Genomic DNA, 12,561 nt, shown 5'->3' with positions numbered 1-12,561 from the left:
GAACATTCCAGACTGAACATTTTGGTGGATAAATTGTTCAATATAACCAAATAACAATTACAGCACGGAAACAGGCCAATTTGGCCCTTCGAGCCCACACTGATCCAAGTACCCTCCTCTAATCCCACTTACCAGCACTCTGCCCATATCCCTCCATCCCCCTTCTATCCATGTACTTATCCAATTCTTTCTTAAATGACAAAAATTGACCCTGCTTCCACCACCTTTCCCAGAAGTCCATTCCACACAGTAACCACTCTCTGAGTAAAGAAGTTCCCCCTCATGTTATTCCTAACCCTTTGCCCGTCAACTCTCCTACTCTCAATGGGAAAAGCCTTTCCACTTCAATTCCATCTATCCCTCTCATTATCTTAAACATCTCTACCAAATCCCCTCTCAGCCTCCTATGTTCCAAGGAATAAAGACCTAATTTGCTCAATCTCTCCTTGTATTCTCGATGCTGAAACCAGGCATTTTTGTAAATCTTCTCTGCACTCTCTCTGTCTTGTTAATATCCTTCCTATAAATCGGTGACCAGAACTGCACACAGTACTCTAAATTTGGCCTCACCAATGCCTTGTACAGTTTCATCATTACTTCCCAACTCCTATATTCTATGCCCTGATATATATATATATATATATATATAGGCAAGCATACTAAAGGCCTTCTTCACCACCCTATCCACATGCGTTCCTACCTTCAGGGAACAATGTACCGTTATTCCTAGATCTTCCTGCTCCATTGCATTCCTCAATGCCCTCCCATTTACCACATACGACTTGCTTTGATTATTCTTTCCAGAATGAAGCACCTCACACTTATCAGCATTAAACTCCATCTGCCATCTTCTTGCCCACTCTGCTAAGCAGTTTAAATCCCTCTGCAATCTTTTAAAACCCTCTTCATCATCCACAATTCCCCCTACTTTAGTATCATCTGCATATTTACTAATCCAATTTACCGCCCCATCCTCCAGATCATTAATATATATGACAAACATCAACAGTCCCAATACCGAACCCTGAGGTGCACCACTTGTCACCGGCCTCCATCCTGACAATTATTTACTACTACTCTTTGGTACCTTCCTTCCAGCCACTGTTGAATCCATTTGACTATCTCCAAATTAATACCCAGGGACTTCGCCTTCCTAATTAACCTCCCATGTGGAACCTTATCGAAGGCCTTACTGAAGTCCATATAGACAACATTCACTGCTCTACCCTCATCAACATTCCTAGTCACCTCTTCAAAAAATTCAACAAGATTGATCAAACACGACTTTCCATGCATAAATCCGTGTTGAGTGTCCCTGATCAGACCGTGACCCTCCATATACTTGTATATACTATCTCTAAGAACGCTTTCCATTGATTCACCTACCACAGACATCAAACTTACAGGCCGAAAATTGCTAGGTTTGCTCCTCGAACCTTTTTTTAAACAAAGGAACCAATGCACAACATGCCAATCCTCCGGCACTATACCCGTCTCTAATGACATTTGAAAAATCACTGACAGAGCCTCGGCTATTTCCTCACTAATTTCTCTCAAGGTCCTGGGGAAAATCCTGTCAGGACCTGGAGACATCACCTTTATATGTTTCAAAAGCTCCAGTACTACCTCTTTCTTAAACACTATAGTCTCCATATATACTCCCTTTGCTTTCTTTACCCTGCACAGTTCAATATCCTTCTCCTCAGTAAATACTGAGTAAAAGAAATTGTTCAAGACCTCCCCCATCTCTTTTGGCTTCACACACATTTGTCCTTTCTGATTCTCTACTGGACCAATTTTATCTCTCACTTTCCTTTTGCTATTTACATATTTGTAGAAACCCTTTGAATTTATTTTCACCCTGCTTGCTATAGCCACCTCATACCTTCTTTTAGCTTTTCTAATTTCTTTCTTAAGATTCTTTTTACATTCAATATAGTACCCAAACATCTCCTTTTTTCCCTGTTTCTTATATTTCTTGTAGTATTCCCTCTTTTTTCGAACCAAGTTTCCAATATCCTTGAGAACCATGGCTCTCTCAAACTTTTGACCTTACCTTTCAACCTAACAGGTTTATAAAGATTTTATACTCTTAAAATCTCTCCTTTAAAAGACCCTCCATTTCTCTATTACATCCTTCCCAGAAAACAAATTGTCCCAATCCACCCCTTGTAAATCCTTTCATATCTCCTCAAACCTAGCTTTTCCCCACTCAAAAACCTCAACTCTGGGCCTAGATCTATCCTTTTCCATAATTACCTTGAAGCTAATGGCACCATGATCACTGGACCTGAAGTCCTTCCCCACACATACCTCTGTCACGTGACCCATCTAATTCCCCAACAGTAAATCCAACACAGCTCCCTCCCTAGTTGGTACCTCCACATATTGATGTAAAAAGCTATCCTGCACACATTTTACAAACTCCAACCCATCCAGCCCTTTCACGGAATGGGTTTCCCCCATCAATATTCGGAAAATTAAAATCCCCCACAATCACTACCCTGGACTTAGCACAAATATCTGCTATCTCCCTACTAATTTGTTCCTCTAATCCGCGTTCCCCATTCGGTGGTCTATAATACACCCCTATAATTGTAACTTCCCCTTTCCCATTCCTCAATTCCACCCAAATAGTCTTCCTGGACGAGCCTTCTATTCTATTTTTGAGACTGGCAAACCCTATCTGTATTTTATCAACATGTTGAAAAGCACTTGGATTGAGAATTTCTTCTCCTTCAAATGATATCCAAAGTGTTCGTTCATATCAGAAACCCACTTGGTATCAGTAACATCAATTGGTATCGGACATCAGCGTGGTCTAGAAATATGCAACTTACAGGCTTATGACCATATACCTAAAATACAGACAACCCCACTTTATGATGGTGGAAGGGGTCCTAGAAAACTGTCTATATCACTATTTTCTATGCTTAGTTTATTTCACATAAATTACATGAGAGCAAATTTTAATCAGTTTCTCCAGTATTTGTTAGAGATCTTTGCATTCTACAAGGACAGATTTATGTAACCCAAATGATGGGGATATACTGCATTGGAAAGTTACAGTTTGGTTACCTATTGTGGTTATTTTTAATTATTCTTTAATGAAACCTAGATGCCTTTGGCTTTTAGCAATTCTTGCCAAGTGTCCCTTGACCTGAACAGCCTCTTGGCCAACTCAGAGAGTTGCAATGAACCAATGACATTAGGGCACTCCAGATCCACAGCAAATGGCAGATTGGGCATGATATCCTTCCCAAAAGATATTCGTAAACCAGATTTTTTTTTTTAAAAGCTAATATTTACATAATTTCAAGAACTGATACTAGCTTCAACCAATATGGCATTTTATTTTCTGACATTTATAAACTAGTTTTAAGAGGATATAATACCAGGTATGGAGGGTTTAAATAAGGAGGCTGGGACTTTTCTCTCTGAGGCCAGGGGGAACTTTGTGAAGGTTTAGAAAAATAATAATAATAAGTCACAACCAATTTACCCACAGCTGGGGAATTTAAATCTAGAGGGTGAGTAAAGATTTAAAGGGGACCCAATAGGAATCTTTAAACAGAGGAAGGTAGATATTTGGAATGAGCTGCCAGAGGAAGTTGTAGAAGTGGGGACAGTTATATTTTTTGAAGAAAACATTTAGACAGAGACATGGATAGAACAGGTTTAATGGGCCAAATGCAGGAAAAATGGGACTAGTAGGGTCGGCAGAGACAAGGTGGGCTGAAGCTCTTGTTTCCAAGCGAAAGAACTATGACTCGAAAGTTAAAACCACAATGTGTTGTGCAATTAGAACTAATGTCAGTGGATTATTGGTCCTTGGATTTAGATTATTAAACAATAAACAAAATTAAAGCAGGAATAGGCCATTCAATTTTCTGGCTGATCTGTCAGTTTCCCATAACTCTCTATCCCTCAATCTTTCAAATATTTATCCATCTCCACTTTAAATATAACAGTACAACTCTGATTTATCCAAAATGGTCAAGTTCAGATAAACAATATTTTCGGATAACTGGTTATTTAAAAAAAAAACAGCCAAGTGTAGCCACAGCAAATCACTTGTAACAGTGTTTAAACAACAACAAAGGAAGGCTTTTAAAGCATAAAATAACTTTTAATTCTCACCAAAAAACAACCTGAACAAAATAAGATAAATCTAATACCAAAAACTCAAAATTCTACTCAGAGGTTTTTCCAAAATTTAAAAATGCTTTCCACCTGTGACGTCAATTCAGGTCTGAAAAAAATTTGGGTAACTGTGGATTTCTGATTGTTTCAGATATCCTCATTGATCCAAAACTTTTCGGAGGCAAAATTACTCATTTCAGCCTCAAAATTTTTCAGATAAATGAGTGTTTCTGATTTTTATGAAATCCTCATTATCCAAAAAAACTCTTTGGAGCCGAAGAGACGTCATTTCCGGGAGTTGTACTGTATATCGTGATCTGCCTTCTATCACCCTACGAGAATTCCAATATTTCTGAGAGAAGAAATTTCTCTGCATTTCAGTTTTTAAATGACCAGCTACTTAGCTTATCTCCATGTAGGCTTTAAATGGCCTGCAGAAGAGATTATGTTTTGAAAAAAAACTCTGGTGAACCTACAGAAGTCAGTGCCAAAGTTGGTAGTACTCATGCTTGGGGACAGATCACAAGGGTTCTTGGCTCCTTAGGATCTGCTAACAAGCACACAGCACAAGAGCAGGAGAATATTACCTCCCCAATAAGAAGGAGCCTTGGAGATGACCTTACTGGGAAGGTGATCTCACCAGAAGACCAGTGAAGGGGTCCTAGGCCAAAGGACTCAAACAGACTGCAGAAGACTGGCAAGAACCAGGTATTGAGACCAGGATTCATAAAGGTGCAGATGTTCCCAAAGGGCCTCAAGCACTGGAGGCGAATCTGTGGACACACTGTCTCTGAAGGGATTCACTTTTGCTTCTCTTTCTTTTATTGTTGGGGGCACTGTGCTTGTGGTGCTTCTTAATGAACAAATTTTGTGCATTATGGACACAAGCAATCTTATAACTTATTTCCCTGATTTGTGACTCTCCGACTCATGAAAAATATCTCCACATTGACCCTTTTATATTTGAATATCCCTTATTCTTCAAGGAATACAAACCCATACAGTCCAGCCTCTCTTCACAAGCTAAAGGAACAGAAGTAGGACATTCGGCTCATTGAGTCTGCTCCGCAACTTCACCCTAAGCTAAACCGTTCTCACATTTAGTTCCAAATTCCAGCCTTTTCCCCATATCCTTTGATACCCTGTATAATTAGATACCTATCAATCTCTTCTTTAAACTCCCCCAATGATCTGGGCCTCCACAAATCCATGACCCTCTGGCTAAGGAAATTTCTCCTCATTGATAGGACAAATCCCTCTTACAGGAATCAGCCTGGTGAATCTCCTTTGGACTGCTACCAGGTACATAATAATCACCTCAGGTACTCCACAAATACAAATGCTATGATAGCAATAACTTTAAAGAAATAATTCTCTACAAGCTCTTTTAATCACCCTGAATATGGAAATAAATCTTAATGCCCAGAAATTCTGCATCTTACCTGCACCAGACGCTCAAACATGTGTGCAAGAGGTAAATAGGAAATGTGTATGTCAGTGGGTGAACCCACCCAACGTCCCTGTAAAAACATAACACATAACCCACAATACACAGATTAATCACAGACACGTACCTCTACCAATCTTTCAAACATATGACCCAGAGGCAAGAAAGAGATTAAAGTATCATCTGGACTTGGTATATTCTCATTCTACATGATTTGAAGAAAGATGAAGTGAAGGGAAAGAGAGGAAAGATCAGAAATATAGTATGTACACATTTTTAAATTGAAAGCATAATAATGAAGACACATATCAGCAATAAATGATTAATTGTTAACTGCATTGCTGGAACAAAGTTCAATTTCTCCTGACCAGATATCAGAAGATGATAAACTAAATGCATAAGCCTAACAATAATAAATTGTATTTATTGTTACATCAAACAAAAGTTACAGGAAAGCTAGGAACACAATTGTGCAAACAAAAAGTATACAGTCAATTATTTCCCTGAGTCATCTGTTTCATTCCATTTTTCATGTATTTCAAGTCATTAGGTTTTGATTTTTTTCTCTCCCTCAAAGATTTTTTATATTCTGCCTCCCTCTGGTATGCCATACCATCTTCAAACGTGCGTGTGTGTGTGTGTATGTGCATATGTGTGTGTATATTTTATATCACACACACATCATAATGAATTTGATCACAAAGAAACTGCAATAAAAGTGTGAGTCTTCACAACAGAAGTGCCAATTTCTTTATAATTCATGCAATACCATTAGACGCGCAATACCATATAACCATATAACAATTACAGCATGTTAACAGGCCAATTTGGCCCTTCTAGCCCACACTGATCCAAGTTCCCTCCTCTAATCCCACTTACCAGCACTCTGCCCATATCCCTCCATCCCCCTTCCATCCATATACTTATCCAATTCTTTCTTAAATGACAAAAATTGACCCTGCTTCCACCACCTTTCCCGGAAGCCCGTTCCACACAGTAACCACTCTCTGAGTAAAGAAGTTCCCCCTCATGTTATTCCTAAACCTTTGCCCGTCAACTCTCAACCCATGACCTCTTGTATCCATCTCTCCTACTCTCAATGGGAAAAGCCTTTCCACATCAACTCTATCTATCCTTCTCATTATCTTAAACATCTCTACCAAATCCCCTCTCAGCCTTCTATGTTCCAAGGAATAAAGACCTAATTTGCTCAGTCTCTCCTTGTATTCCAGATGCTGAAACCCAGGTATTTTTGTAAATCTTCTCTGCACTCTCTCTATCTTGTTTCTTTCAAAAAAAAAATCTCTATTTATGTCATGGGATACTAATTAACACGATGTAAGAAAAATGAAAAAATTGTAGTGGTAGCTACAAGGGGGAAACAAGAACAGAACTACACACGAGTCAGTTTCGAAAAAGAACACATATACATATCTCTCTCTCTCTCTCTCTATCACACATACATATGTGTGTGTGTGTGTGTGTGTGTGTGTGTGTGTGTGTGTGCGCACACACAGCGCTTCACAGTAATAGGCCACTCCACGAGATGGCCGCCCTGCTCCTTATAAGGCGACTATAAAGTCCTGACCCTGCGTTGGCGATGACACGACGATGCAGCCAAGTGCGTTTGTGTGGCCCCTATGCCCACATGGGAAGCCCTGGCAGCGCAATCTTGACATGACTGCTCCACTGCTGCAGTTGTGACAAACACGGAGGCCATTCCTCTAAAGGACACTTCAACAGATTCCTGTGCCAAGGCACTGCTCACGTACTGGATCGTGAGGTTTAGGGTACCAGCCCATATAACCACTGACAGAGGGGCACAGTTTATTTCAGCCCTGTGGACACAGTTCGTAGCTCTTCTGGGCATCAAGCTGCACCACACTCCCGCTTATCACCCACAGTCCAACAGACTTGTACAGCGTTTCCACCGCCAATGAAGTCAGCCTTCATAGCCGTTTAAATGGCCCCAATTGGGTGGATGAGCTCCCCTGGGTCCTACTGGACATCAGGATGGCACCTAAAGAGGATTTAAAGACATCCTCAGCTGAACTGGTTTGCAGAACCCTGCTAACCCTGCCAGGTGAATTCTTCCGACCGTCCCGAGATTCAGGCACCGAGGGGAAAGCATCGTTACAGGACCTATGGGACAGGTTAGCCTTGTTTGCACGCCCCCACTTCCCCATCTTCCCCTCATGGATGCCGTCTGGCATCCATCCCCAAAGACTTATCAACTGCAGACTTTGTGTTAGTCCGCCGCAGCCCACATTCTGACCCCTCCAATGACATTATGAAGGCCCGTACATGGTCCTGTGCAACTCTGGCAAAACTTTCACACTGGACATTGGGGGTAGGGAGGAACTGTTCACAGCAGACAGGCTGAAACCAACACATTTGGTCCTCAGCCAGTAGATCGTATCAGCACAGCCCAAGCGCTGGTTTGCCTGTGTCATGATGTGTGCCACCACACAACACCCCCCCCCCCCCCCACATCCTTGTCAAACACGCTGTATTTGAATTTGGGGTGGCACAGGTGGCGACTGAAAAAGGCTAGCAGTCTCCACTGACCTTCAAAGGATTGCTCAAGGACACCCCCGATGGCTTTTTCTATAGTGAGTGCCGTGGGTACGACTGATCTGGGATGAACCAGCAGGTGGCGTTGGCCAGGGCATTCTTTGTCGCGGTGAAAGCTGTGTCGGCCTCCTCCATCCATGCTAGGGCTTTTGGCTGATATCATGGCGAACAGTGGTCTCTTGATGGGAGCCGCCCCAAGATGAATCGGTTGTAGAAGTTAACCATTCCTGTGAATTCTTGGAGGCCTTTGACGGTGTCGGGCCGGGCGAACTGGCATATGACTGCGACCTTCTCTGCCAATGGTGCCGCCCCATTCGTGGTGATAGTGTGGCCAAAGAACTGTCTGGAGTCCTTCCTGAATTGGCACTTTGCCCCACTGACTGACATTAAAATCTGGCAGGCGAGCGAAATGTCTGCGGAGATGGTCCTTGTGCTCCTCGTGGTCCTTGCTTGTGATGAGTATGTCATCCAGGTAGACGAACACAAAGTCCAAGTCTCTTCCCACCGCGTCCATCAAGTGCCAAGAGGTTCGCACCACATTCTTGAGACCAAAAGGCATGCGGAGGTATTTGAAAAGTCCGAAGAGAGTGATAATAGCCGTCTTGCCAATGTCGTCCAGGTGGACTAGGATTTGGGGATAGCCACATACCAAATTGAACACATTTGCACTGTGAAGGTTGGCCGTGAAGTCCTGTATGTGTGGGACTGGGTAGAGGCCGGGTGTAGTGGAGTTGTTATGGCAGTGATAATCCCCACAGGACCACCAACTTCCCGAGGACTTGGGGACCATGTGTAGTGGGAATGCCCACTGTCGGACCTGCGGACTATGCCCACTCTTGCATCCAGGAAAATTCCTCTTTGGCCAACTGCAGTTTGTCTGGGGGAAGTCTCCTGGCTTTGGCATGGAGCGGGAGGCTCTAGGTCAGTATGTAGTGTAGCACCCTGTGCTGTGGTATGGTGGAAGTGAATTGCGGCCTAAGGATAGCTGGGAATTCATCCAGGATGTGACTACACTTATCCTTAGGGGCACACAACATGGCCACGCCTGGGTTGCGGGTGACGGTAGCTTCAAGTTGGACGGTTTGGAAAGTCCGGATGTGCACTAGGCCTTTGGCTTTCATGTCCATCAGCAGGCTGTGTGCCTGAAGGAAATCAGTGGCGAGGAGCGATGTGCTCACAGCAGTTTGTGTGAAATTTCACTGGAACTTCTCATTGCCGAGCTGTATTTACACATAGATGGGGTTGTTTGCCTCCCAGAGCATGGGGCCTCGTGGTCGCATTCGTGTTTCCAGTGCGATTGGTGGGATGACACTAAATTCAGCACTCGTGTCAGCCAGGAACCATCAGCCACTAAATTTATCGGGGACATCCAGAAGGCTATTGATGTGGCCAGCTGCTGTGGCCATTAGCAGTGATTGGCCTGGTTGTTCACCGGAAATGAGCAGGGTTGCCTGCATTTACGTGTCTGTGTCCCCCAGCATTGGTGATAAAAGCACAAGGTAGTGTTTGGTGCTTCTGCGGGCTTGTTGGTATACGGTTGTGCCTGGTTGGAGTTGAGGCACGACACATGGTTCATGGTGGACTCGTTTTCGCTTGTGCGCTTCAGGACATCTGCTCTGGCTGCACCTTGCATGGGTCCGAGAAATCCTCATCTGCTAACAGCAGTTGTATGACATCCGGCATCTGCTCCAGAAAAGCCTGCCCAAACAAGAGGCATGACGTGTAGCCCTTTGCCAGCACGAGCATTTCGTCCATGAGGGAGGATGGTGCTCTGTCTCAGGCCATCTGGGTGCATGAGCCTGGTGGCGTGCTGATGCCTGGACGGGCTGAAGGTACTTAAAAAGGAGCTTCTTGAGAGCTGGGTATTTACCTTTCTCCGGGGCGGTCATGCATCAGGTCATCCACTCTTGGTCAAGGGCGCTGACGATGTGGTAGAACATTGTCAAGTTGGAGGTGATCTGCCGGAGATGGAATCATGGTTCTGCTTGCCCAAACCAAGTGCGTGGGCAAAACGTCGAGAAGGGCAGTGCTTTCATAGCCACTGTGTTAATTGCTGCAGTGTCCAGGATATAGAGTCCAGAATCGTCTGGGTTCGTCAGGATCACCAATTGTAGCGGTAGCTACAAGGGGAAAACAAGAACAGAACTATACGCTGGAGTCAATTTCATTTCCCACGGTTTTTTCGAAAAAGCATGTACTGCACCTTATAAGGCAGCCGTCAAGTTCCACCCCTGTGTTGGCGGTGACGTGACGACGCAGCCGAGTGCACATGCGCGGCCCCTCTGCCCACGAGGGAAGCAAAAGCTGGTGGCGCCATCTTGACATGGCTTCTCTGCTGCCGTGGTCAAGACAAACACGGAGCCAGTTCGCTTGTGTCGCGATGTGCGCCGCCACAAACCACTAATATTGCCAAGACATAATTTGCCTCCAAGATGTTGTATGGCGCTATTCTCAAGGCAAGAGGTGGGGCTGGGGGGTAACCTGGCGTTTTGACCGCCATTAATCGTTCTATTCACATTTTAAAATAGATGATACTGTAGTTATCCTGTATGATCTTTCCACACATTTCGTTTGACTGCAGTGAACAAATATGAAACTACGTCAGTTGCGATAACATGCTTAGGGGCAATCTGAGGCCATCAGTGAAATGTAACTCTCCCTATGCCTTGTAACTAGCATTATTAGTAGTCTGATATCTACACGATTAAGCTATCTCCTGAAGCAGCCTGTGTTTATTCTATTGCTTTTTAGGTAATCTCTTGAGAATCTGTGCATTTCTGACTGTTATTGAATGAAACACCTGGCTTTCCTGATGAACATCTCTACAAGAGATTAATACTTCAGTTAATCTGCAGTATAGAACCACATTGTTCAAAATTGACCGAAATACACCTGGATTGATTAGACCAGGGGTTCCCAACCTGGGGAACATGTACCCCCATTGTGTCTGAGAGAATAACCACTACTGTACAATACATGCTGTTGTAATCTGCAGTCAGATTGCACAATGTCGTGTTTTTTTTTAAATCCTTAATTTTTAGGGGTACACAGGAACCTATAAAAAATGCCCATGGGGAACAGAGGAACAAAAAGGATGGGAATCCCTGGATTAGACTCACAATACTGTGGTTTGGAATCATTTTGGTTTAGAAGATTTCCTAGTGCTAAGGTAATCCTTGTCTTCAAACAAAAATAAACAAGAATAATCTGATCATTTATATCATCAATCCTTGTAAATCTTTGTTAACTATGCAATGGCTTCTCAAGCAACCATAACTCAGTTAGAAATTGCTCTTATGCATGCATATATTTTAGGAGTCAGACAATTTTATGAAAAGTGCAACATGAAATCATTTCGTCCAAAAGATTTTGGCTTTGGCTTTAGTTATTCCCCAAGTAACAGCAACTACATATTGAAACAAATGCAGAATATCAACTGGCTTGATGGCTGCCCATCTTAATAAGAACAAAAGTTGTTGACAAATATAACATAATGAAGGTAGCTGGCATTTACCTCTGTGACTTTCACAAAAGCAGACAAATTAGACACAATGTTTGCATGAGTCAGAATTGCCCCTTTGGGGTTTCCTGAAAGAGCAAAAGCAATCGTGTAATTAACACATTATGAATTAGCAACAGGTCTCATCAGAATCAAAACCAATGGAATTTGAACATATATTATTTTAATGGTGATATGCAATTACTACATCAAATTAATCTGAAGACAAATGGTATACTTTCTAAAGTATTCAGCACAAAACTAATTTGGGTGATAGATGGGAAATAACTCAGGCATAAAACCTGCAATGAGAAAAAGGCAATTGTTATTTTGACAAAGGGAACCAGAAATGGACACTCAGAAAAGAAATATACAAACTACATATTTTCTTTAGGGTTACTTGCCTGTGGTTCCACTGGTGAAACAGATAACAGCCAAGTCATCAGGCTGTGGTGGCTGTAAAGACAAAAAGTTATCAAATCAAAAATATCTCTCAAAATATCTCTTGTGCCACTGATAGGTCAAAGAAAAGAACAAATATTTAGCAAAAACTAAAATACAGTAAAATCCCTGGTATCTGACACCTATGGGATTGGTAGGTGCCAGATAAGTGAATTTCCTTGATGAATGAGACTGTGTGTTGTGCGTATGGGTGCGCCAAGTTTAAAAGTCTGGAGTTTTTACCCATTTAATTTTCCACAATTTATTTTGCTAGTTGCTTGAATTCTCAATACAGGAATTTTACTGTTATTAGATCAATAACTTTTCTTTCTCTTGCCCCTTCCTAATGGTTTCTCCCTCGACCTGTCTCTTCACATCCATTCCTTCTGTCCTTACTCTATGGGCTCCTCCCCCAGGTTCTCTCCCCTTTTATACATGTCATTTCACCTGTTCTATC

General features: G+C 42.6%; 1 protein-coding gene across 16 annotated transcripts in view; it reads right to left on the bottom strand.

Moving 5' to 3' along the window:
• The window catches only part of acsl1a (acyl-CoA synthetase long chain family member 1a), a 241,795-nt gene that overhangs the window by 65,437 nt on the left and 163,797 nt on the right, over window positions 1–12,561 (bottom strand). For 14 of the 16 annotated variants that reach the window (XM_069939945.1, XM_069939833.1, XM_069939872.1 and 11 more), the window contains 3 exons: window positions 12,068–12,119; window positions 11,679–11,752; window positions 5,586–5,663 (listed from right to left, as the gene is read on the bottom strand). In XM_069939945.1, coding sequence (XP_069796046.1) covers window positions 5,586–5,663; window positions 11,679–11,752; window positions 12,068–12,119 — 204 coding nt within the window. Of the gene's footprint in view, window positions 1–5,585; window positions 5,664–5,717; window positions 5,796–11,678; window positions 11,753–12,067; window positions 12,120–12,561 lie in introns of all 16 variants that reach the window. The other 2 variants (XM_069939825.1, XM_069939853.1) reach the window with 2 other exon arrangements.

The sequence above is a fragment of the Narcine bancroftii genome, chromosome 1 (genome assembly GCF_036971445.1).
Source record: "Narcine bancroftii isolate sNarBan1 chromosome 1, sNarBan1.hap1, whole genome shotgun sequence".
Taxonomy (NCBI): Eukaryota; Metazoa; Chordata; class Chondrichthyes; order Torpediniformes; family Narcinidae; genus Narcine; species Narcine bancroftii.
This window is presented reverse-complemented; position numbering and strand designations above follow the sequence as displayed.